This window comes from Falco punctatus (assembly GCF_963210335.1).
Source record: "Falco punctatus genome assembly, chromosome: 5".
In the NCBI taxonomy this organism is placed as follows: Eukaryota; Metazoa; Chordata; class Aves; order Falconiformes; family Falconidae; genus Falco; species Falco punctatus.
Genome location: NC_137584.1, coordinates 89,035,185 through 89,062,247, shown reverse-complemented (window position 1 = coordinate 89,062,247; position 27,063 = coordinate 89,035,185). Strand labels below are relative to the sequence as shown.

The 27,063-nt window shown below is 45.9% G+C and overlaps 1 protein-coding gene across 4 annotated transcripts in view; it reads left to right on the top strand.

The window, feature by feature from the left end:
* MEIS1 (Meis homeobox 1) overlaps positions 1-27,063 on the top strand; it is a 109,163-nt gene that overhangs the window by 67,051 nt on the left and 15,049 nt on the right. For all 4 annotated transcript variants that reach the window (XM_080388266.1, XM_080388265.1, XM_080388264.1 and 1 more), the window contains exon 9: positions 18,480-18,556. In XM_080388266.1, the coding sequence (XP_080244392.1) occupies positions 18,480-18,556 (77 nt within the window). The remainder of the gene's footprint in view (positions 1-18,479; positions 18,557-27,063) is intronic.

Here is a 27,063-nt window from a genome sequence, read left to right as displayed (position 1 = left end):
AAATGGTATAAATATAAGATACACTTGTCTGGCTCATTTGCAAGCATTCTTTTTGACTTCTTTCACACAACTGGTGTTTTTGTGTTTAATTTAACAAGAAATGAGTAGTAAATGAAAGCTGCTGCCTGAAATCCCACTGTGAGCGTGTTTTGCACTTGGCTCCCCAGTGAAAAGGCAATTTGTGAAATTATGTGATAGAGTAATTAGATGAAGCCAGGGCTTCTGATTGTTGCCATGCTTATGTGGTAAAGGTTTGCTGGGGGGAAAAAAAAAAAAAAAAAAAAAAAGAAGAAGAAAAAACACCATGGATTATTACCCTGGCAAGTTGGCTCAAAGCTTCTTCATTTATTTGTAAACAGAATATTTAGTGACCGCATAGGAAGTAGCTGTAATCACCAGCTCGTAAAGAAACCACAGCAGAGCTTTTGGATTTTTACAGAGTGCTCATGTAAAATTTAAGCTGGGAGGCAGAATCCCTGTTAATGTAATTAGGATCTAATTTACCACCCTTTGCACACAGATGTAATAATGTCTAGATATTTATTCTATCTTTAAGCACATTACATATACCTCAGTGCAGCAGTTACTGAACAGAAACAGGTGTGAGCACTTTCCGGCTTCATTTTTACACTGTAAACACACAGCGATTTAAAGGGAAATATTTACCAAAAAAAATGAGGGGAAAGAATGTCTGCAAATGAGGCAGTAATGGACAGTTGCCCTTTATGTACTGATGGATTTCTCAATGGTTAAGTAAATTAAAGCAAATGCTAGAAAAATCAATAGGCTTGCAGAGTCTTGGTTGTGCCTCATAGACTTCAGGACAGAATGACAGATGTGGTGCATATGACCCATTTAAGTATTAATGCTTGGGAAATTGCTGCTGCGTGCAAGGTTATAGGCCTAGAAATATTGTTATATTAAATTACAGACAATAATATTTTTAAGTATATATGGAATTTATATGTTTCACTTTAGTTGTTCTTCAGCGTTACATTTGTCCTGGAAGATTAGTTGCGTAGTTGTTTCTCTGGAAGGGTAAATCAGGTTTAAAAGATGTCGGGGCGGTGAATTGTCATCCCCGGGCTGGCGCGGACGGGCGAGCGTTTGGCACGCTCGGGGGGCACGGCGAGCGTGTTTGCTGTGAGCACGCAGCCCATGTGTTCACTAGTAAATGTGAGTCTAAATTAAATACCGTTAAAAGGCATCTTTCTAAACAGTGAGAGGGCTGGCGCGGTACATACGGGTGCTGTTAAATCGGGTTGTTCTGTGTGACTAAACACAAAGTAAAATCTGAATTGCGTGGTCTGGAGGAGCTAAGTAAGGTAACCACCGCGTCAGAGCGTTCGCACCAGCTCCCGCACACGCCGCAGTTGGCGGGGGCGAGTTCGCCTGGGCGGGATGAGTAAAAACTGACCCCGTGCAGAAATTCTCCCGAAATAGAGACGTTATGATTAATCCAGCCAGGCAGAGGGGCTCTAGATGAGGTAGCGTTTGCCATCTTTGATTCCTGTTGTTTCTCACCACGCTTGCGCTGAGGTGGCGGGGAGGCAGGCGGCGTGAGCTGTCCCTCCGTGGCACCTCTGGCAGGAGGTGCGGGAAGCGCTGGGACCCCGGTGCTGGTGCTGGTGACGGCAGAGCGGGCGCTGGCTGTGCCCGCTGGCGGTGACAGCCCGGCGTACCTTGCCACCTACCCTGACTTCACCCCGGGCACCTGTGTCTGTGAAGGGGGTGGCGGGTGCATTTTATGTAAAACTGTCATGTTTAATATTAAAAGGGAGCTTTAGACTTCCACAGTAATGTTCCTCTTCCTTGCTGAAGCCCTTGCGTGGAAAGCAGCGTATCCCTTCCAAACATTAATTCTCATGTTTTACTGCCATGTGTGCAAGAGATATTTTTTTTTCTTTTGTTTGTTTATTTGTTTCTTGAATGTCTCTGATATTTGAACGTTGGGTGCCACTGTCTCCTTTCTGCCTCACCCCTTCCTTGCTTTTCCTTTTCCCCTAAAGCACAAAATCTCACTGGGGAATAAAACAGAGCATCTCCATGGGGCCTAAGGGCTGCACAGCGCTACTGGCAGCACCAGCGAAACAATGACATTGCAGAAGGGCAGATTATTACTTTTGGGCCTGTTGAGGACATATTTGCGTATCGAGGCTGGATGAGAGCTGAAGCTGGTGCTGAAGGCTGTCAGGCCGGGGCTGAGTGATGACAGACCCTTGTCATTTGCCCGCATCCAGCTCCATTGCTATGGTGACAGTATGCGGTGATGAAAGTTGCCGCCGAGGGTCGGACAGCATCCTCCATGGCTGCCGTAGCCGGCAGCATCTTTGCGACAGTGTGTTCACGCTGCTGATGGCCCTGGGTGTCAGGGCAGCATCAAATCTCTAATGACAGAAACTCCGCACAGGTTTTCGGGTACATGGGGAAACTGCTCCTGGCGCCGTCGCCAGCCCTGGCAACTTCTTGCTTCGGTGACAAAAATTGTCTTTACCTGTTTTAGTCATTTTTATGTGCCTCGTGGTGGATTTCCTTGATTTATTTTGTGTGACATACAAGCTGGCGCTTACCTGCACAGCAACACGGGATGGCCGTGGCCCCCCTCCCGCTGCATGTAAAGCAAACACATTAATCAGCATATAGGCGATGACCGCTTTCCTTAAATATATGTGCGAGGGGCCCCGGTGAACAGGCTCTTTTGTTCCTGGCCAAACTAGAAGGGAGCAAAGGTCAGCAGGAACCCAGAAGCCATCAGTCAGGGTGGGTTTTGCTGGCTCCCGGGCTTGTCAGCTCTGTAGTCACCCTTGGCAACCTGGGCTGCTGCCCGCTTGCCTTCCCGACTGCCTGGCGCAGCAGCAGAGCATCCGGCCTCCCAGTTGCCATAAAAAGATGCTGACATGAAGTTGGCATTTGAAATACAGCGTGAGCATCGCTGTGCACCTCTTTGTTATCGAAGTCATTTCAGAGCAAGATTTGAAAAAAGACGCGTTGGCTCCGTGGCGGTCGTTTTGCAGCCTGCATCTTCAGGGTGCATTTTAAGGCTGTAAATCCATGGTTTTGTTTAGCGGCAAATGGCGACTCAGGAAGGAGCAGCAGGATGCTGCTGAAACATGCTTCTACACTTTTAAATGTAAAAGTTGACTTTTTAAAAAAAGCTTCTGGTATGGCATTTATTTTCTTTGAGCAGATCGATTTATTCCCCCCACCCCACCCCGTGATGTTAAAGTACATTTGGCAGTAATCAGTTTATCCTTATTAGAAGCCATGGTAAAAGGCATAGTTGCTGAGTCAATTCACTCCATTTACTTCCCCTATTGAACCTTAATGTGTCCCAGTCCCCACCCCTTACAGTGAAAACATCATCAATTATCGGGCTGACAGGAGCCTGAGACTCCGTGGAAGTTGCTCCTTGGGGTTATTCATCTTGCATCAAAAAAACTGGCACTCATCAGCGGCCATTGCCTCCCCCTACCTAAAATGATTGAGTAAACGGTGGGGGGAATTAGCAGAGGGGGGAAAAAAGAGGGAAAACCAAGTTTGAACGTGCTGGAGGCAACTTTGGGCTCATACAGCAGGAGAGATAGAGTCATCAGCTGGCGTGCAAGCTTCCCACCACCGTTTAACGTTGCTGCTGAAGCTGGAGGGAGGCTGGGTTCCCCTCCAGCCAGGCGCCTTGCGGTGCTGCTTCTCATGGCCTGACCTGCGAGAGCTTTTCTGTTTTGGCTTCTGCGCTGGAAAAGAAGCTCCGGCCCTGGAAAAGCAGCTTCAGCGCTGCCGCAGAGGTGTGCAGGGTGCCCGGCACCCCGGCAGCTCTCTGGGGTGGAATACGCTGAACACCCTGCGCAGTCTGCTCCAGCTTGCTGCCATGCTGTTTCTTCCAGACACCCCAAATCCTTTCTGGTGGGAAATATTTCAAAGCAGGATCTTCCTTCTTAAATCTGATATGGCAAAATCTTTTTCTCCAAAACCTCCAGAAATACAAAAGCAGGGAATAAAACGTGCTCTGTTACCATCGCCTCCCCTCCCAGAAAAACAAAGCAAAAAAGCCCAGCCAGCCTAGCAAATCTAAACATCAAAACTTCAGAATTTGGGATTATTTAAATTTTTAAAGTTATCTTGGGAAAAAAAAAAAAAAAAAGAATAAAAGACTCTGCTTCCCTTTGCCCCAAAATATAATGCAGTCAGGATAAAAAGGCAGGAGAAATTCCCTTAGCCGTACACCTGGCTCGTTTTTACACTGGGCGCTGCGGTTAGATGGTTGTCTAAATAAACAGAGATTAGGTGGAGGGCTTTATCTCAAAGCTGGCACTGGTTATCACGCTGCTTCCTCCCACTCCCTCCCTCCGATTGTGAGTTGTATAAGAAGACTTAGCAAGCATAACTTAGAGCTGATAACCTTTGAATGTTAGTTCAAGGAAGCTGTGCCATAGTAACAAAAAAAAAAAAAAAAAGAAATCATGCAAGCTCCATCGCAACCTATTTGAACGAGTGGTAATTTGACCATAAGTCTGATTTAAATGAAGAAATACTTGGTAAGCTTTTTGCTTCAAGAGTCTTATTTGAATTTGGTCCAATCGATAATTTTAATATTTGAACAGTAGTAAAAGATGCCAGGAATGAACTTGTGTTTGTTCTTTAAATCATCTCCCTACTGGGGGTCTTATTTTAAACTTGCCTTAACAAAGGGAAGCCGTAATGTTTCATTTGGACAAATTGCTCCAGCCCGGCAGTTGGGGGCTGAATTGATCTTGGCGCAGCCCTGGAAGGAGCCACTGTTGACATTTGCGTTTGATGGTAAATGAGATATATATAGATAGAGAGATATATATACACCGGAGCGTGGGACATAAAGAGAAGCTGCCAGGTAATGGGCAGCTTACAGCCCCCTGTAAAACCAAACAAGCAAACTCCTTGTGGTTCTGCGTGGGCGTGAAATCAAAGTACGTCTTTTCTGAGCAACGTACAACATGCGAAGAGGAGAGAGGTCTTTGGGGTCCTTGTGACGTCCCTGCCAAAAAAAAAAACCCAACCAAACCCGCCACAACCGGGGAGAGGAAGGAGGGGGAAAACGTCCACGCGCTACCGCAAGGCAATGTCATGATGATGTTGGGAAGCCAACTCAGAGCGAGCGAGTGAGCGCGGGCATCTCTGCCCTTGTCGTTCGCATTACCGCAGTGCCACGCGCCCAGTTACACAATGCGTAAAGGCAAGGGTTATTTCTAGGACAGATAATTGAACATTAATACTCGTTGACATTGTCGTAGGAATGATATGTCAAGCTGACAGGGCCTATGTGCTTACATCTGCTGATCGGCCGCAGACGAAGGGGATGTTTGGCAGATCAGACCCGGGGCCTCGCCGCCACCGAGCCGGGGATGATACAGTCATTAATCATCGCTGCCATCTTGGGCTGCCGGCCCCGAAACAGTGGTGGGGTCCCCGCTTTTGGGAGCTGAGGGCAAAAATGCATCCACCTCCACCCATGCACACATCCCTCTGCGTGCGTGGAAATGTATAGATGTGTGTAAAACGTATTAAACGATAGCTTCCTTCATGCCGCGCGTGCGTGAGTCCTGGCGTCGTCTGAAAGAACTGTTTTCAATCGACTAACGTAAAAATAAAAGAAAGTGGAGTAGATGAGAAGTTCTTCAGAAGGATTGAGAGCATTATCAAGCTTGATGAGGTGTTTCTGATTATCTTAGGAATTAACTGACATAAAAACGATAGCAGAGTTAGCATCTTTTTTTTTTCAGCATCTCTTTTTTTAGCATCTTTTTTGTGTCTCTCTTCTTCTGGATGTCAACAGACTCTTCAAGGCAGCCTGCTGTAGATAAAGTAGTGACATTGTGATCCCTCTTGTCCCCTCCCAGCCAAAATCCCACAAATGGTGCCTTTCAATATTCTTTTATAACAAGTCTTGGTAGAGCTAGCGCCTTTGTCACGGTATTGCTAGAGCCGGGCTCTGCCGCACGAGTAGCTGTTCAGAGGAGGGAGAAGCAGACGGAAAACAATTACAGGGGCCTCTGACTCCGGAGTCAGTTCTACTTTCTGAAAGTAGGGCTAAACATCGTGTTTGTAATGTCTCCCGTACAGTTTGGCTCTGCATAAAATGCTATAAAATAGGACCCTGGAGAACATCTATTATCACATTTTGGTTAACATCACAGGTTTTAAAAATCCCAGTTGCACTGAAGCCATGAAATAAAGCTTTCATCTGTAAAGATCTAGTTTCTCTTTGTTATTAAAATAAATGAAGCCGTTAAACAAAGTATATGCATATAGTAGTCAAGTTCATAATTTCGTATCATCAAAATGATAAACTTGACTTTTTTTTAATTGCAGCAGTCATCTTAGAAAAGTTCGTGTATAGAATAAGATCTAATGTGCCTGGTTGCTCTTTCTTACTTTGTTACTTGCTAGTGGTGAGATTTTTTTGGTCTTTAGCTTTCATTTAGGTCTTTCTAAGAGAAATGTAGACTTGTGGTCAGAAAGGAGGGGGAAGCGAAGAGGGGGATTTTGAGCTTGGTATTGGAAAAATTAATTGATTATACATTACTATCCTTGGGAATTATTAATGATTGTTGCATCATAAAAGTGCTGAAAGCAACGTGCCATCTCAATCTTTTGCTTCCGAACACGCTGATTGTCTCTTTTATGGTGACATCTGTGGAGGCATCCGCACGTGCCTGGTGCTTGATGTGTTCGGACCTCGAAGGAGACCAGACAGGAGACGATGGAGGGGATGCTCAAGCTGGGGATGGGGTGGCCACTGGCTTCTTGTAGCTGAAGAAGCAAGTAGAATTTGGATTCTTCTTTGTTGGGTTTTTGAAGAGCCCCTTCCAAAAACCCCTGTCCTGGCCTCACCTATCCATCATCCTGTGGAAGATTGCCCTCAAAGATGAGGACGTATCCTTCAGGCAGCCCAGGCTTTGGCTGAGAGCACTGCGGCTATCACCATCTCTGGAGGTACGGAGGTGCGGGCAGGGGTGCCATTTCACGGCACGTCCCCCCAGCATCGGCCCTGGGAAGTGCCTCGCTCCCCGAATACTCCCACTGAAACACCCAGTTGGGTCCCTCCAACCCTCCATGAGGGAGGACCCAGCTCGGTCTTCAGAGGTGTTTGAAAGCCCGTTTCATCAGTGGGGAGCTGCGCTGACGTTTCCAGGGGAAAAGGTTGGTTTTTATGGGGGAGCCCCCTCGGCCCGAGCAGGTGGCCAAGAGGGAAGAGTCATGTCCTAGAGCCCATCCAAGCCTTTTCAATGATTTTTTTTGTAAGGACAGGAATCAATACGTAGTGAACTTGTGGGTAAATGCATGTTAATTTAGGATTGGATCTGGAGACTGGGGGGAGAATCGGGACGTGCTTTTCCCCAGCCCTCCGGAGATCTAAGCGGCCCTTCTTTTGGTGCGTGTCCTTGCGCATATAAATGTCATCCTGGGAACGCATGTCTGTTTTATTCTTAAATTCATTAGCATTATCAGCTGGGTTCCTTTGCGAAGTAGGGTAAATAATTAATTAGAGCACTCGTTTTCTTTTGGAGACTTCTTAATTCATCTCTTGGAGTTGATTTTTAGCCCCGGCTGGTCAGAAAGTCTGTATTTGCGCTTGGGTCTGCACCCTGAAGCCAGTCAAAGGGATTTGGCGCACTAAATGGGTGTGGATAAATGAATTCTCTAGTCAGAAAGCAGAATTGCTTAGTCAAGTTGACCAAGTTAAAACTTGGCCGTATTATTCGTATATGTGATCTCGCTGAACTTGGGCTATTTTAGCAGAAGGGAACTCGCTAGAGCTAAGGAACAAAGAAGGTAATTTATGAGGGACTCTCGTTTTAAAGGTAAAAATAATGGAGAGTGAAGGTAGGGGGATGTAAAAGCTGGGATGGCTAAAAGGCGAGCCCCTGGAATCGCTTGCTTGGTGGTGGGAAGCAGAGCCCAGCTCCAGCTCAGGTAAATTGCATTTGAATTTCAACCTCAGATCCGTATGCGCTCCTCTTTGGCAGATGTTGAATTGATAATGCCTGTGTGTTAAAGAATTCTGATTGTTTCTTTTGCCACCTTCGCAGCTTATGAAAATGCAAGTAGACCTGCCTAATGAATATTAATAAGAGTGATGACTGGATAACATATAAGCCCATGGCTCTTTGGAGCTTGGATGGGGTTAGTTGGAGGATTGTTGTGGCTGGGAATTTACATGCTTTTTAAGAATAAACTTCCCGAATGCTTTTATATTCTCTTTAAAAGCTGGTGTTTGTTAACAGTGGCATGCTCATGCATGTACGGGTGGTTTTTTTTCCCCCCTTTCCCTCTCTAGATATCTAGTGAGATTAATACTGCAGACTCCACGTCTTTGAAAACAAGGCAATTTATTAGATGAGGAAAGAGGCCCCATCTCTTAAATTTACTTCAGCCCAGGGTTAATTGTGTCAACAATAACAGTTGATTTTATTTCCCCCGTTTATTTCTGCTGTTCCCTGCACCCCATTCTCCCAGGCAGCCGTGGCAGTTGTCAGCAGGGCAGGGAAACAATGCTGATGAATTCTGGATCTCCAAGCGTCCTGCCAGGCTTCAGAGTATGTCCCGTGCCGTTAGGTAGTAGGGCAGCTCGTTAGGCCCATCAAGGCGGACCTCACACATGGCGGTATAATGGCAGGGGACGGTTGTGGGGTGGCGGGGGGAAGGGAGGGCTCCCTGCAGCCGGAGCCACCTCCTCGGAGCTCCTGGGGAAGCCAGCGTGGTGGCGGGGCTCGGCAGTGACATCGGTGGCTTCCCTTTCTCCAGAGCAATCCTCTCCGGATCTTCGTTTACTTGCTTGTAAAAATCCCCGTTACCAACTGGCTGCCGGTGTCGCAGGTCCCATTTGCTCTGCCCTTCTTCCCGTCGGACCCCGCTCCCAAAGGCTGCTAATTATGCAAAAAAACAAGGCGCCTTTTTTAATAACTTCCTGCTCATTGAGAGCGGCAGAGGCAGGCTTGAAAAGGAGAGCTCGAGTGGTTCCAAACTCTAAAGGCAGATAGGATCAGGGGGATGTGTATTTATTACAAACGAGCCCCCCACCTCGCGAGCAGGGAGCCGTGCAGGCTGTGCCGCAGGGTGCTGGGTCGGGGCATCCCTCGGTGCTCGCAAGTGATGCAGCCGTGACAGGGGGTGGTACCTGCTCCAGGTCTGCAGCTGCTCTTGGAGGCTTTCCTGGAGGATTTAATGAAGATTCAGTGATTAAGGTGCCTCTGCATCGGCCTTGCTGCTGAATATGTAGCAAGACTTACTCTGCGTTCACTTTACGAGTGAACTTATTCCTTCCAAAGCTCCAGAACAGGAGGAAAGCCCCCAGCTTCAAAACAGACTTCAAAACAGACACACAGCGATGCAGCATGTTTCCCCTTTTGCAAAAGGCTTTTTCTTTCCCTTCCCTTGTCATGACAAAAAGGCTTGATTTTTTTTTATTTTTTTTTTTTTTAGCCAATATAAGGGGAGAGGTAAGAGGGGGAGAGTCATTAAAATGCAGTTCTTTCAATTATGCCCCATTATTTGTCATCTTTATTGCTTTTCTATAGTTTTCATGGCACCTTTAATAGTATGCCTGGTCAGAAAAGGTGAGCTGGAATGTGAACGCACTTGGCTGCCGCCGCTGTCAATGCCTACGAGCTGTGCTCAAATCCCCGTCCCTGTAGATTTTAATGTCCCCACAGACTGCTGGCAGCCTGCTTCCAGCTGTGGCAGGCATGATGCAGTGAATTGCTTTTGAATGTTCTTTACTCAAATAGGCAGTAATTACAAGCTTAAAGAGGTTTAGTGGTCCAGTAAACTACATAATCACCCCTGAATTAGCCTGGGCTCATCAGTTGCAGTCCAGCAACCTCAAGACTGCTGTTTGTATGCAGGCTTTATCACGTAGCAACCTGAGCAGCAGGTGTGGAACAGCAAGAATCCCCCATAAACACAACTGTCTACTGGGGACAATGATCTCTAATGAGATGAGGCTACAGCATCACTGTAATTTAAGTGGGAAAATTAACGCCAGAGAATGCGCACTACTTCCAAGAGTCTTTGCTTCTTCAGAGAGGGGCGGTGTTCTGCTGGCTTGGGTTTTTTAGGTTTTTTTTTCTTTTCCCTCCTCATGTTTTTCCACACCCCCTCTCCCAGATCTGTAAATGCGCCTTTTTTATATATTTTTTTATGAAGAACACATTGTGGTTTTGCTTATAAGTTGAGTGGGCTTTATTCTTTTACAAGGATATGTTGTGAATATTTAATGGTGGACGGGGCATCTGTTCAAGGACTTTCCATGCCAACAAAGCGGCGTTGCAAAATAGCAGCTTTATCTTTTCATTTCCTTCCTCAGTGGTGCGTTTTGTTTTGGGTGGGTTTTTTTTTTCCAAATAGAAAATGCTCAAATGTAAAAACCCGTCTCATCTTGGCGCTGAAGGTTGGCACCTCGACACGGCGGTTGCCTTGAACTCTCTTCGCATGACTTGCTTGGTCCCTCCGTGAGAAAAGGTGGGCAGGCTTGTGACAGGACGCTTCCCAAATGGCTTGGTGGCTGCTCCCAAGGGTGCTGCCACCCCAGGAAACCTGCCTAAAGCTCCCGCTCTCTCCTAAAGCCTGCGACTGGCATCAGGGACCTGGCTGCATACAGCACCACCCCCCCCGCCGTCACCCTGGGCGCTGTGGGGGAGCTTCTATCCCCTGCTCACAGACGGGGCTCCCGAGGGACCCCAGGCACCTGAGAGGGGGAGCAGAAAGCACAAATGAGAGCTTTCAGCTTAGCTCTGTGGGATTACAACCGCCAGCGCCAGTGTTCCCCAGCGATTGCTGAGCTGCTCCCAAGCCCGCCTGTTTAGAAAGTCATCTGAGGTAGATAAGGGCAGTGACTTACTGCTGAGAAAAGGCTGCTGCCTCCGAGATACTTACCTGGGCTAATCTGTCTTAGGCCAGCCCTAAAAACAACAGCAGCACTTTTACGGGGTTATCAGGTACTCAGGATTTCCTTTAGTGTGCCGGGGACAGGGATGTTTTTTCCTCCTTCCCCAAAGCCGCTCTCCCAGGAAAGGCTGGGGTCCAGCTACCTGCCAGCCCACGGCCGCCTGGGAAAGGTGCTGGCTTCGCTGCAGAGCCGGCGGTCAGGGATGTGCATTTTAGCTGTTAAAACGTGGTTGCAAGTCGGCTGGTGCATTTCCTGGGTTCCTTCCGTGTCGCTGGGATGTGATATTTCATTGTTTCGGCCGTGTGCTGCGCTGAAGAGCGCTTTGCTGATCTTTTGGATGCCATTTTTCTTTTAATTACCTTGCCCTTTGTTACTTTGAGGCTGTGGCAAGACAAAAGAATAATAACAATAGTAGTAATAATAGTAATAGCAATAGCAGTAGCAGTAGTAATAGTAAGTAATTGTAAGTAATGGTGATGGTAATGGTAATAGTATAGTAATAGTAATAGTAATAGTAATAGTAATAGTAATAGTAATAGACAGGGCAGAGGATGGGAATGCGCATCGCTCGTGTCACATGAGCACAGATAATCTTGATGCTAGAGCAAAACATCCTTCTGAAGTGCTTCAAGAGAAGTTGTCCTGTATGTGCAAGCACCGTGCGTGTGTTTCTGCATGCACACGCAGACAGGTGCTAAAGGAATGTTGCAGGCGGGAACAGTGCCACTCAGTTACCCAGGGACGGCGTGGGAGTGTCTGCGGAGACTCGGCTTAGGCTGGGAAGCGGTAGGAGCCAGAGTAAGCTCCAAACACTGAGGTCTATCAGGGTGTCTCCAAAAGGAAATAGCAGAAGCACCATTGCTTGGACTAGCTGCAGCTCAACTGGAAAAGGCAGTGGGTAATAATATATGGTATGGAAGGAATAATATTGTAGCAGCCAGGGGATGGATTAGATGAGTTAAAAGGTTTTTCCATTTTCTGACTTCTGTAATATCCTGTGCAAGGGATGATCTGAACTTCTTTTCCTTAATGAGCGCTCACATTATGAGTAATTTGATGGGGCCACCAGAGAAGTATTGGCAGCACATCCCAAGCCATACCATGTCTCTCCATCAGCCTTGGAAAGGATATTTATGTTAGCGAGTGCCAAAACTTGTTCTCAGACAACTCTTGCAAGAAAATTATTTACAAAAGGGCAAACGGGGGAAAAAAAGAGAAGCACAGAGCAATTTCCCCTCCCCCCCCCCAGCATAACTTCTTCATTAAAGTGTTGCTGTCGCCAGTACTCTTCCCCTCCTCTTAAGTCCTCACAAATGAAACATCTCTTTCAGCCCTCTGCCTGCAAAACCGATGGTATTGGTTTTTTATATAAACCCAACTCCTCTTTAATCAGGTTGCGCCGTGAACATGCGTCCCCATGTTGTAACTCCTGGGTTATTGGATCTGTATTTTACACCCGGTGTTTGCCTCAGGAGAGTGGGATTCTGCCTCCTTTCCTCACCTTTTATTTTTTGGCAGGGTTGCCCAAGCAGCCTGCAAAACCCTTTTGTAAGGGCAGGGCTAGGCAGCGCCTCAGAGCCCCAGCTCCCAGGGATGGGCTGATGCAGCAATGGAGCGGCGGCGCCCGGCCTCACTGGAGGGATGCAGGGATGCAGCATCTCGTCACATTGCATCCTTCGATGCATTTTTAACGTTACAAGACCGAGCACGCCTGTTGATTTTGCATTCATAGTTTGCAGTTCAATAGCTCTGGCAGCAGGAGGATTTATTAACAGTAATGCTATGAAAAAAATCTGACTGCGGGGATATTAAACTATTATAGTAAGTTGAAGAAATATTTTCTTTTGAAAGAGGAAAAGGCTGGCTTTGTCTGCGGCATGACCGTGTCATATGGACCGCGTTTTCTTGCTGCGCTGAAAAAGCAACGAGGAGTTTTAAATGCCAAAGCTCGCTCACACTTCAACAGCATTATCAGGCTGACTCAGTGCTCTCAGCCAAGAAAAGGCTGTGCAAACTTTGCACGGGCTTTTTACCTCCCGGCCTCGTAGATGCATTTCTAATAAAACAGCTTCCCTTTCGGTGTTTAGTGTTTCCTCCAACGTGCAAGGCAGTCCCGTGGGATAAACAGGATCGAGTTTGCAGCTTCCGAGTTGATTCCCGCCCCCCCTACCCCAGCAGGTCACCTCGACTTGGCAACTTTTTACAGCCTTGCCTGCATATAAAGCAGGTCGCAGGAGCGGTCTATAAACCCATCGGTGCAGCCTGCGGAACAGGCGAGGGGGCTCAACGCCACCTTTTATCGCTCCCGCTAAATCCGCCGGTGGCCGAGGAAGAAAGCAAGTTGCGATCTGTGGCTTCATGAAGAGCGATCCAGCCATTTTTTGGGGCTACTTTGCAAAGGCAGGAACTCCCGTTATTCTTTCGGAGGCCGGCATGTGTGAGGATCCAGGACTCGACTGCTATAAATTCAGGCTCTGTTCTTAGACTACACCATGCCCCGCTTTTGTGATGCAAATGGCAGGCACAAAGTGTCCCTTTGATAATGTGCAGTCAGGGGACAAAAAAAGCATTCACTGCAACAGTAAAACTAATTCATAAAGCTGAGAGACAATAGGAAGGCATTATGGATATTAAAAAAAATAATGAGAATTTCTCGTAGATCAACTTGATCACTAATGTGAAGAGTTCAAATGCAAGCCGGGGGGAGGGAGGGGCAGGGGAGGGATGCAAACGCTGCACCGCTGCCGTAGCGAACCCTCCACATCTCTGGGTAAAGCACGGATTTAGGGTTCGGCATAAAACCGCTGTGAGTTTATCCGTGGAGGGCTGGACCTCGGGCTTTATTCTGGTGACCGGGTGAGGTGTAGGCTGGGTGGCTCATCAGGAACAAGGAAGTGATAGCGTTGTGGTTTTTTCTTTTTATTTTGAGGTTAGAAGATGGGTAATAGACACTCCTGAGGGCATGAGTTTTGGGGAGGGGGCCGTTTCTCTTCGCCACCTACCATAGTTTAGCTCAAGGTCACCTCGCCTCGGTGTGTTACGCTGAGCTCTGGGGGAGGCAGAGGGCTGGAGGAAGGGGATGAAAGGACTTCCGAAATGGTTCTCCCGGCATGGGCAGCCAGGCGACGGCGCTGCCGCGATAAGGGCGACACTGGACGCTTGCCATGACATCCTTACAGCGTAATGTGCCACCTTTTGCTTGGGGGTGGCTCCTGCCCCTGTGCTGTGGCAGGGCTGGTGCCCAGGCACCAGGAGCAGTGTGTAACCTGGGGCTGGGAAGGAACAGGTTTGCCTCCCATCATCCAGCAGGATTATTTTCCTATTTTTCTGCCACCATCATGATGCGCTGGTGGGCAAGGCGGAGAGAAGGGGGGTGTTACTGATAGCGGGGTTACAGATAAGATAAGGTCTGTCGCTGTCCTGGCATCCAGCATTTGCAGCCTAGGGTGGAACGTTTGAGGGAAGGAGTTCGTTCAGACAAGGGGTATCATTAAGAGACAAACTTGGACGCTTTCCATCTGTGTCTGCTGGAGGCTTTACCCATTGGCTGTAGTCAAAGGTGGTAAGAAAAAAAAAAAGGAAGTCTTATTGTTTGTTTTGCTAAAATGATCTCGGCCGCCTTAAAAAGGGGCTGTTATTAGGACTGCTGCTCTCTAAATACAATTCATAAAACAGTGACGAGAGAATATGATGGAAAGTTACATTTTTCTCTCTGTCACTTTGAATTCTTTGTTACTGCTAAAACGACTGCTCTGACTCATATTTTGCATAGTTATTTTTACCTTTTCAAATGTTCCTTAACTGTTCATACTACCCTGGGCAAATCCCCCAGGGATAATTTTCATTTGCATGCAGACTTTGATGGTGTTATTAAGCAATCACTTTCTGTACTAAGTCATTATTAAAAGTAATACCACAGAGCCTCAAAAACACATTAATGGTGCCAAACAATCCGCATTTCAGCGCTAGATTTATGGAAGGGAAAAAGCGCTAGGTCTCATACCATTTGGTGGATGCTGCTCTGTAGTGCTGTAGCAGCAGCAGGCATGATCAGAAAATATTGGAGCCAGATTCAGAGTCCTTATCTCTTGTCAGCCTTATTCTTTCAAATGTGGTGGGTTTATTTTTTTGTGTGGGGTTTTTGTTTTGTTTTGTTTTGTTTTTTTAACCTGCCTGCTTCCTACTTTTTTTTCCCCTTGGATTTGCCCTTTTCCTTTGGCCTTGGCAAGAAAGCCTGTCTGTAGTCTTCCAGTATGCACAGGCTGGGCTGGTTCTGGGAAGGAGGGTCAGCCTTTCCATCTGTAATCACCGTTTTATGGCTTTCACTGGAGGTGTTAATGCAGATCAAATGGAAAACACTCCAGCCAGAGCGTTACAGCCTCTCGCGCTGCCCCGCGTACGGTCCCAATCGTTAATTCTGATTATAAGACCTAAAGGTAATTCTGTTTGCTCTCCTAATGCATTGCAGCTCTCCCGGTGGTCCAGCATCTCTTTTCTTCAATTCCCATCTTGATCAATTGTTTGCAAATAATTAAGCTTTTAAGAGATAATGGTAGGAGCTAATGTACACAACAAAGTGAAGGTCTCAAGTCACTGTTTATTGAACAGTGGTACAATTTGCTTTGATATCCCGAAGTGATCCAGAGTGAGAAGTGGACTTGCCAACCGGAGTCAGCACAGTCTTTTTGGACGCACACTTCCGTATATATTTAGATGTTTCATAGAATCGTAGAGTATCTGAAGTTGGAAGGGACCCATAAGGATCATCAAGTCCAAGTCCCTGCTCTTCACGGGCTTACCTAAAACGAAACCATTTGACTTCTATATATATTTATATATGTTTACATATATTTATATATTGTTATGTATATTTTGTACGTACACATGCAAATATAATATACATATATGTGCAAATACATATACACATATCTCTGCGCCTGTGTCTTTATCCCTTTAAACAACCATCAGAAAGCTTTTGGGAGGCACCTGTCGTTCTTGCACGGGTGAAATAAAGACCAACAAGCAACAGTTTCGACTGAATTTCCTATTTCTTGGTAAAATGGCAGTTCTCAGGGTTTCCCCATTTCTCTCTGTTGCAATGTGATGTCTGCCTTTGCCTGTAGCACAGGCCTTCCTAGCCCTGTGGGTGGGAATGCAACAAGGCTTTGAATGTTTTTATAGCAACCTAGCCTGTGGCATGCTGATTCTTTGTCAAGTCATTTTTTTTTTTATTATTTTTTTTTAGCCTACAAAGGAACAACTCGTACAACCCACAGAAAGCTTATATAATAAGGATAGCCAGCATTTAAGATTATTTTAAACCACACCAAATCATAGTTAAAAGCCTGCCGCATTGTGAACCTTTAGCTAAGAGGGATTAGCTACGTGAAGTCCCAGGCTGTCTTGTGATTATGGCAATTACAGATTTATCATGAAATTAAAAGTTTATGCTGTGCTAGGATATGAAGAAAAAAAAAAATAATCAGATGACCCTAAAGTTACCACAGTTTGAGGAGTTTGGGGTTTGGGACTTTTAAAGCAATGATTTTTACAGTGACTGTATTATTCTGATGGCTAATTTTATCCAGTCTTGTCTATTTGGAAAAAAGTCCAGAACAATTGAAAATTGCTTAATGGAGACAGAGTTCTCAATTCCAATAGCTAGAGGCTGTCTAGTAATTATTGCTTGCTGCATGAAATTAGACACAGTTTGTTCAATTACTTAAAATTAGATCACATGTAAGGTGGCAAAGTGAAATAAGAAAAAAAAAAGAATAATTTTTTCCTCGCTTGATAGCAAAGTAATGAAATGGGAAGTAAACTATACAGATGAGAATGTTACAAATGATTTCTGTAGGGTTTTTTGGTTTTAAGAGAAGCAAAACATTATGTTCGGATAGATGGACGTAAGTCAAGTACCACTGTTTGTTGTTGATGCGCGTGCATATAAGGCAGACAATGAAATTCATGCTATATTTTCGCATGTGCAAAATGCAAATTACCCATAAAGACAAGAAGTCAAATCCCCTCCCCTCTCCCGTGTCTTTACTTCACAGTTCTGGGGCTCTTTCACGCGCATGCAGAAAACACTGCAGGGTAGTTTACAGGTGTACAGGTTACCTGTGGGCTTACTGTCAAGAAATCAGAATTTTTAAAAGAATGGGAAATTCCCCACCATTCTGGGGTGCAAAACCTGTATCTTTTGGTGGTGATGGCCACGGGCTTTGAGACGGGCGTGCTGGGCCGAGGGAAGTTGCCTGTGTTACAACAAAAATTGCTGTTTGGTAAAGCGAGGTGATGCAGGCGTGGGACATTGCCATTAGATGTCAGATTATGCTGTTTACAAGAATATATAAAATCTGCTAAATAGTTACGATACCAATAAGATTGTGGAATTTTACGAGGTTTTAAATTCTTACGCTTTACAAGGTTTCAGCTTACATCTCATGTAATATTACACCAAAGAGTAGGTCCAAAGAGTATGGGAATGTTTTGGGGGAAAAAAGGGGATGGGTGTATAACAGCAAATGCTTTGTGACACCCAGCTGCTAAATGGGGTGTTGGGGTAGGTCTAACCAGTTACATCAAATTAGCTTTATTGAAAATGTTACCAAGTACCTTGCAGCAGACCAGGTCTGAATATGATGGGTGTCTGGGTCAGGAGCCAAGCCAGACCCTCAAAACAGGGTTTTTCCTGGGAATTGTTATGTTGGCAATATTTGGCTGTTGCCTTTTTACATGGAGGAAAAGAACAGAAATGCCATTTCTAAATTTCAAACTTGGCTGTGGTTTTTGCTGTTGATTTATTAAGCAGTCGGTATTCAGGCAGAAGCAAATTTTCTGAGAAAGCAATCAAGTTCTCACAAGAAACTTAACTTATGATTGAATTTTAACATTATCTTCAATTAAACCAGTATTTATTTTCTGTCTCTTAGGATTAGTGCAGCACAGCTATGTTAATGTCAGGCAAAAATGTGCTGATCGTTGACCTTGCGTTGGCCTGTGTTCAAAACCGGGGCGTTTGTTTATGTTCAGGATGCTGATCTTATTTGCAAATTATTTTGGGGCACTGGCAAGATTTGTCTTCGCTATCTCAGAAAACATCAGTGTGTTTTAGTTTTACAGAGAAGTGCCTTATCACATTCTTTATTGTTCTGTGAAATGCGGGGGGGGGGGGGGGGGGGGGGGGGGGAGCGGGGGCGGGGGAAGGTGATTTGACTCTTAATCGGTCATTTGAGACAAGTGCAAAAACTTTCAGCTAATGCAACAAATATCCTTCTTGAGTATCAAGGTACTGCCAGTATCCTAAGCAGTTATTTCTCCACTTCACTAATCTTTATAATTGGCTTGTCTTTTACTGCCATTAATTAAGTGATGTAGTAGCCCATTAATAATTATAAAAGAGTGACACACCTCAGCATTTTCACCTTTCAATAATAGATGTCCCGCTTCTGCTTGTTTTTTTTTTTTTCTTCTTTTTCTTAATTTAAGATAAAAAGTAGGCCAAAAAAAAAAGAGCATTGTTTTAAATGTTTATATTTATTTTGGTGTCTTGTAGCACCCTTACCCTTCAGAAGAACAGAAAAAGCAGTTGGCACAAGACACAGGGCTCACTATACTTCAAGTGAACAATTGGTAAGTAATTTTCCTCAGTGTTTCTATGCGGCCGCTGGCACCCTCCGGCTAACGCTTTGCATTTTTGAGGACACACCTCGCCCTTCTCTGCTCCCCCCCTCCCCCAGCAGTTTATTGATGCAAAAGGGATGTAGCCGGGTGCGCAGTTTCGGTTACGGGAATGAGGAGGTTTGCTACCGCGGAAAAGAAGCCGTGTGTGTTTTCCCGTTGCTTGGGCAGGTTTCGGTGTGTTCCCATCTGGGTACTGGTTCTCCTCCTGACTGTGGATGCGTCTTCTGCCCTAGAAGCCACATCCATGAGGAGGGTGGCGGGCTTGGAAGAGCTCTAGGTGTTGGGTGGAAAGGAGGGGGCAGGTGGGCGCCGTCCCTGTGGAGCGTGTGGTTACGTTGGGATGCTGCCATGCTTGGTTTAATGTTGTTGGGGGGGGGAGTGTCTTTTTGACTGACATCCTTCTGCCTCTTTACCAGTTTGTTTTAAAAGTCCAGTTTTTGAAAGTTTGGGTAAACTTTGAGGACAGCCTGGCTGTTTGCTGCTGAAGTATGGTGTGGAGCGGTCTTACTTACTGCAGCTAAGGGGTGCTGGAGCCCCCGATCTGTTTGTGGTAGTGATTTCTTTGAAGGAAAGGGGGATCCGTGGTGTTTCTGCAGTGGATTCTGGGTTGCTAACTGTCTGGGACAGGGAGAAGGCAACCGGTGAGAATTCCTGGTGACTGAAGTATAAAAACACAACAGCAAACCCCATAAAAAACCCCCCCAAAATCTGATTTATTGCCCTTTGTTACTGCATCGAAATGCAGGTTTCTCCCACTATCCCAGAACAAGTGTCATATTTGAAGTGTATTGCAATCTAATACCTTGTAAAACTAAGTGTATCTAATTAATTGTCCTAATATTTTTAGATTAGTGTTTATGATGGGAAACCTTATCCTCTTTGAAGTAATACCCAGAAAATGGCCAAGGCAAACAGCGAGCCTGCCGGGGAAAGGGGAGGGAGGAATGCCAGTTTGCAGACAAAAGTATTTTTTTTCCCGTACAATAAGTGTCAGAGATTAATATTACTGAAGCTCTGATTACATGGCCTAATCCATTTTAGTGAATAAATTTGCTCTTGATGTCCATTGCACCTACATTAACAAACCCTCCTCTCTTTGAGGGAGTAGGAGCCTATGGGAGAGATTTCAGATATATTAAACCCCATTACAGAAAATGTAATTTCTGTCAATATAATCCCATGTATTCTTCAATTTAGTACTTTAGAGATAACAAGCTACTTACAATATATTTGCCTTTGGAGGATTAATTTACAAAGTGCACTATCTGGGAGACGCAGGCAGGCTCACATAAGCATAGCTTGTAAGGGTTATCAATTTCTGTGACCCCACAGCAGCCCTGGGAGATCAATTTTTTGAAGCCCTTTAAGACACTGAATAAAGGAAAATACCAAATACTTAGTGGGTGTGAAGTATGCTTCCGAGATACTTACTTTAAAATGGAGGAATAAAAGGCACTAAACATAAAATATGTGTTAGAAGGAAATGTAACCCACAGTATTTTGGCTCAGCCAGAAGAAATGACTGTTTCCTTCAGCTTTACGTCCTCCAGCCTTCACCCAGGCGATCCCCTGGGGGATGTGGTTGTCCTTCAGATAGGCACTTTGTCCAGTTGAGAAGCTCCGTGTGTTGGTCAGGGGTCTTTTTTAACCTGGAGCAAGCGTGTGCTGCTCCAGAGGGGCTCGGGAGCGTAGGGTTTGGCACCCACAGGCACGTCGGCTGAGGATGCTCCACCAAAGACGTTTGTCAGGATGATGGACGTGGGATGCTTTGAACTAAAGCTGGTGGAATTTCTCCCCGAGTGACTTCTCGGGGTGTTTTTCAGTACCCATCTTGGCTCAGATTTGAGGAGTTTTCACTTTGGCATGGTGTCAGATGTGTTTTTATACGTTCCTTATGTGCAACGAAAAAAAAGCCGGTCAAAATACATTATAAGTGAAGTCTTGTGGATGTAGGGCAGGCTTCCTCTGCTTGAGCTCGTTTGGTAATTCTGCCGTAGTGTTACAATTGTATAAATTATTGAGGCAATCCCCCTTCCCTCCCCAGCCGCATGAAGATTTAACACTGTAGAGACAGTGGCAGCTCGCTTCAATCACGGGTGGTGGGCAGAGATGCCAAGATGTGGTAGCTCAGCCCCTGCTTTTTGTGATGGATGCTGAGAAACCAGGCGGCTGCAGCCGAGCGTGCGGGTTGCGCACAGACACACGTGTCCTGGGGAAACATCCAGCCACGGGGTGACCAAATCCCAAATACTGGGGGCTGTGGGGCAGCCCTCCCCCAGCCTTTTGCGGAATCCCTTTTCTTCTAAGGCGGTTTGCAGGAGAAGAAACTCTTCTGGCCTAGATTGTTTGCTGCAGGGAAGAGCTAACATCTCGTTTCTGGTGAGCTTTGCCTTAATTCAGCGGGCTCATAAGTCATTCAGCCACGACTTGCAAAAAATTTTGCCTTCCTCCTTAGATTCTTCCAAACTTGTTAACACACATGTACATTTTTGTATTAATGATGAGTCATTGTAAATCACTGTTGCAGAGATTAAATAAAATGCTGAAGGGCAGGCTGGGTGCAGATCAGTCATAAATTATTGGCAGCAACACAGCATGTGGGAATACATGAAATGTGCATGAAAAACATAAACTCATGTCTGGTAGCATGGTCGTTAGCCCAGACTGGGAATGCTGGATTTTCTGGATGGAATTAGAAGTTTGCCACAGAGCAGTCAGTGAAGAGAGCATTTGTTTTCTGCAGATTGAAAGCATTTGAACAATTTTTTTTGTCATATTTTGAATGCCTTTACCGTATGTGCTAGTTGCATACTTCAGTCCTCTGCCATAATGAAAAAAATGGTGCTTTTCACACGCAGCCTGCCCGGTGTTCGGGCTCCCCGGGCTGATGCACACAACTCCCATTGATGGTGGAGGAGTCACAGGAATGGGGTGATGATGTGAGACGTGCCAGAAAATGGATCTGTGGTAGGGCATGTCTTTAAAAATACCACAGTTTTAACTCGACCCTTTTCCTTGGGTAGTTTTTATTTTTTTAAACTAATGAAATAATCCTCATGGAGGATTTTTCTCCCCAGCCCCCCCCCCCCCCCCCTTTTTTTTTTCTTTTTTCCCCATGTGCGATGATTTTGCTTGGGAATCACCAGCATTTCCTTTTAGGACTGTCCTTTTGTCACAGGTGGTTGTGGGAAGAGAGAGCCCATTCCCTGCTGAAAAAAAAAATAATTAAAAAAAAAATCTAAAAAAAAGATGGCAGGTAGAAAGGTAGCAGAATTCAAGGTGTGGTTGGTCTAAACGAACCCGTGAGGTCCCTGTGCCTCGCTAGTCGTTGAGCCCCTCAGCAGCTCAGGGTTGGAAGCATGGGAACGTGAACTTAGGAGGGATGCTTGTACGGTCTTGACAGTGTTGCTTATATGGACGTGGAAGGGACCAGACCAAGTCCAGGTTAATAAGGTGCTTTTCCCTGGTGATGAAAACAGGGATTGAAATATCCAGGAGGTGCGATCCAATCACTTCGTACCTCAGCTGAGAGCCAGCCAGGCTATATTGAACAATCTATACAGTTTTCTTGTTTACTACATCCCCAGCTGAACCTCTTCCCATTAAGAACTAATGGTAAATAATTACTGCTGGTACTCTACGGAGAAAAGAGAGCAATTCTCATCAGGGGCTACATTATGTGTCAGATGCTTGTTTATGTTTTAGGAAAGTCTAGGTACACACAGATAAATGTCTGTATATTTGTAGAATAATGTGCCTGTATAACTTCCCTCTATGTGCATATCTATATGTGACTCTCTTTAAGCAGAGTTGCGTACAACTGCATTAAAATGGTCTTTTTTATAAAAAAAAAAAAAAATTATGTTTGAAAATTCATATCTTTAAAGCTCCAGCCTTTTATTAGATGTTTCCATTCTGCTTTTTCCAAAATACCCTTGTGCTATCTAGGGCATGGACCAGACAATGATGGAGCAGCTAGTCAATATTTTATCTTACCCTCATTCTTCAGTGCCTCGTTTGTTGAGCTGTATTCAAAGCGTGCTTGAAGATGGAATTAATAATTACTGCTGGGCTTTCCTATGGCGCTGGCGGCTGAAATACCCAAGTCCTCCCCTGACCTCTGCTTGCCTGTGTGCATCTGGGGTTGTGGGTCTGCATGATGCTTTTGCAGTTACCTTGCAGCGAGAGAGTAGCGTTGTGCTGGTTCACAGGTGATGAGTGAGGCTCGGGAGAGTCCAGGTCCACCACAGCCACTGGTGGTGGGTTGGTCTGGGACGGTGGGATGACTCGAAACGACAGCGTTACCCACATTTAAGGTCTGACGACCACCAAAACTCCCAAGTTTCAGTGGAAGCTCCAAGTTTGGAGTGTCTCAGTGTCTTACATTGCCAGCCCTCAGCGCTGGGTATGGAGGAAAGATGTGGAGATCGGTCACTGCTGGTGAAAAGTTTGGGCTTGATGGTTTACTCGGCAGTTCCCAAAGCGCCCAAGGCAGCATCAGAGCTGAATCCTCTTCTCTGGTGCAGTGTTCAGCTGCTTCAACCAGGACTGCTTTGCTTTTCTTGCTGCTTGCTGCATTATTTGTTCCACTTTGACAAAGTTTATTTCCTGTAGAAATCAAATTTTCTACATTGTAGAGACTAGCCTGTTGTTAAAACAGACGGGTCGTCACTGGGGCGGCTGAGGCACTGGGCCCTATCGGAATTTGTGCCATGAGCTGGTAATGGAGCTGTTGGCATATAAAGGAGATTAAAGAATAGGACGCAAGCAGCTCTAATAATACAGTTTCCTAACTCTTGAGTTCTTGATTTTATGACCTTGGCCTCTTTAAATTTCAACTTTGTGTATAATTTCCTAGGCTTTCAAAAAAAACCCCAAAAACCAACAACCCCCAACCAAACACATGGGAAAAAAACATCGAATAATATACATTTCCTTAATATTTTCCTTGGAGACAGCTGAAGTTATTGTTGCTGAACCTTTATAAAAGAGAAATTTTAAAAGGGCTCCAAGACCAGCCAGGTGATGAGTGTGTGATGGGTTTGCCATAGGAAGAGCAGACCACCCTGCTGTACCTGGCACAGCCAGGACATAGACACGCAGAAATTCTTTATTACTCTTTCAGCCCCATCACAATTCCCCTCCAGCAGGACATTTTCTCCTGTCTCTTTGCTCGTGGCTGAGGGTGGTGGTGGAGCTTTGCTGCGGGAGGTGCACGGGGCAGGGGATGAAGCTCCGTGCCACAGCACAGGCAGGCAGGGTGGCACAGCGGGGATGGGAGGATTTTGTACTCCTCCTGGGGGATAGCTCCCCAGCACCCAGCCAGGGGGTCCTTCCCATCTGCTCCCGGTCCTGCCTGGCCTGGCTTGCAGATGGCGGGGTTACAGGTGGAGCAGATGGGGCAGGTGGGGAGGGTACGGATGGGGGGCACGGGGGGAGCTGCTGATGGGGCAGATGGGACATGCAGATGGAGGGATGCAGATGGGGACAGATGCTGATGGGGCAGATGGAGGGGCGCAGGTGAGGGGATACTGCTGGAGCGGGTGGGGGGATGCAGGTGGGGCAGATGCAGAAAGCCCCTGCCCACCCCTCCGCAGAGGCGCAGGGAGAGGAGGGGCGGCTGTGTGGTTCTCCACCCTGCCACCTCTTGGAAAAACAGTCCCAGGGCCCTGTTTTCCCACTGTGATTCTCTTATCGTAGCATGCCTGGGATTTGGTGCATCTAAAGCACACCCCACTCTCCCCCAAATCCAAGTGATGTTGTTGTGTGGTGATTCCTGTGTGCTGAGCCCCACATCAGCCCCTTGGAGGGGATGGAAGGTTCCTTCGTGGGGCTGGGCGTTAAGTGTCAGCATCACCTTCGCTCAGTTCCTTTGCTGAGGGCGATCCTCACCCCGTGCAGAAGGCCAGCACATGACCACTGCACCACTTCAGTCCCACTTCAGCACTATTTTTAGGGTGTAAGTGGGGGAGGGAGCACAGCAAAAGCAGGTGCTGGTCCTATATGCAGGGGGTGGGTTTTTACCCCCGCTGCCTACCAAAGCACGGGCTACAATAAAGCAGCCAGATACTCGGTTTGCCACTTTGCAGAGCACGTCGCGTGCAGGGATTTGTAGTCCTAGGCGAGGAAAATACAGGCTTGTTTTCAGATGTATCTATTACTGCTTTTGTTGCAGTAAACAGATTAAAAGAGAAAAGGTCAAGATGCAATTTGAATCTGTGTAAGAACATAACAAATACTTTTCTCAGTAATCAGATACAGTAAATACAAGTACTTATTTACTTGTAAATGTTAAAACATTCACAAATTATCCTCTCAACTTCGGTAATACAAACTTAACCCTCAGATTCTGGAAACTATTTACTTTTCTTCTCTATGTGATTCAAGAATACGTGTGCAGGTGTTATTTAAACACAGTTTTGTTAATGGGGAAGCCATGCGAGAGCAGGAGAAAATAGAAATAAGAAAGAATATATGCTTCAAGTTTAACGAATACATATTGTTTTTTATTCCAGAGTAAAATAAGACAGTAGGTGTTTGCAACATGAAAATCACACGCCCCCAAAAAGCCCCACAAAACCCCAGGAAAACTATTAAAAAAAGGATCTTGCTTGGTGAACTGTTGCACCGTTTGAGCAATTCGGAATATGTGTGGTAAATTAGCTGTTCTAAATGTACCATGTGCCGAGCTTTTCAAGCAGATTTTTACATTTATGTTTTCACTAAGTCTTAGCTAATTGTTATGCCTTTCACCTTGAATGCCAATTGTAATAATAATATTACATCTGTAGTCTATTTCTCTGTTCTTAAATTACAGCAATCAGGAATACTCACTAGGTAAAATCCTGTATAGTTACTCATAAGAAAATATTGAAATCAGATGAAAAAATGTTTAGCTTGCATATTGCCTTAGACAGCCCTGGAGAGCTGCCAGGCAGCCAAGGTATTATTAGAAAAGCTGAGCAAATAGCTTACAGGAGGAAGAGTTGTGAATCTAGAGCCATCAGGTGCCATTGTATCACTGGATTTTAGGGTGGTATTTTTTTGCGTTCGGTAAATCCATTTAAAAATGCAGCGCGGTGATGTAAACGTGCGGGGTTTGGTTTCAGCGTGCGGGATGAAGGTGGCGATGCAGCTTGGCACGGAACACACGCAGATTTCCAAAAAGGGCAGGGGCTCGGAGGAGGTGGATGAAGAGGGGTTTGGGGGAAGGGCTCCCCTTGGCTTCTGGGGCTCTTAAGCTGAAAGAGGGTCAATTTACATCAGGTATAAGGAAGAAATTCTTCCCTGTGAGGGTGGCAGGGAGCTGGCCCAGGCTGCCCAGGGCAGCTGAGGGTGCCCCATCCCTGGCAGTGTCCAAGGCCAGGCTGGACGGGGCTGGGAGCAACCTGGGCTGGGGGGAGGTGTCCCTGCCCGTGGCAGGGGGTTGGAGCTAGATGGTCTTTAAGGTCCCTTCCAACCCAAACCATTCTATGATTCTATGACTTCAAGTGGAGCATAGGAAGGGCTTTTGCCCTGGAGAGCCCGTAGACCCTGGGTTTCTTGCTCAGTCTAGCCTCAGCAGTCTCCTTGCATCCCAAACTGCCCCAAAGCAGGGCTCACCCTGCCCACAAGTGCCAGGGGAGGATATTTCCCCTAACCATGACTCCGACAGCCCCCAGATTCGGGCTGGGGAAAGCCAGCAGAGGAAACACCATTTATTTCAAATGCGGAATCGTTTTGCACAAACTAACAGACTAATTAGTGGCGTCCTGAGCACTGAGCAAATAGAATAACTGGTGTTATTTTATTCGCACAGATGCTTTTTTGAGGGAGAAAGGTTGGTTCCCACTGCAGAGCATCGCGTGATGCAAACAGGGTTTACCTGCCAATAGTCTTGACTAACACAAGGTGCTCAGCGCTTGAGCGGTTAATATGCAGCCACCCCCCTCCCCCCCGTTTTCCCTCAGTTCCTCGGGCCTTCCATCCTCTTCTGGGGTATTTTTGTACCTGACAAACTTTTTTTTGTCAGTGCATTAATATTCTGTAACGAATGCGCTGTCAGGTGTCAGGGAAATAAGATGAAACAGCATTGTGCAAACATTCGCCCCTTGCTCTTTTCTCCACTCCTGCCCTAGCTTTGCTCTGCAGGATCAGGGGTCAGAAGGCTTTGTTTGCTACTTTTTGTTTAAAAAGGCTGAGATTCAGGTGTGCACTGTCTCAAAACAAGAGTCTGGCTTTAAAAAAACCCATCCAGGATGCTATTGTATTGTGGAAATGCTGCTTTGTAAGCAAGGGGAGTACTCTGCACCATCTTCTGCAAATACAGTTCTCGGGGCTTGGTTTCTTTTTAGTGCAAGAGATGCTTCTGTCAGGAAAAATACCTTCAATATAAAAAAAAAAAATAATGAAATAAAAATACGTACCCTCAACACACCTAAAAAAAAAAAAAAAAAAAAAGAGGGAAGGGGAGAGTA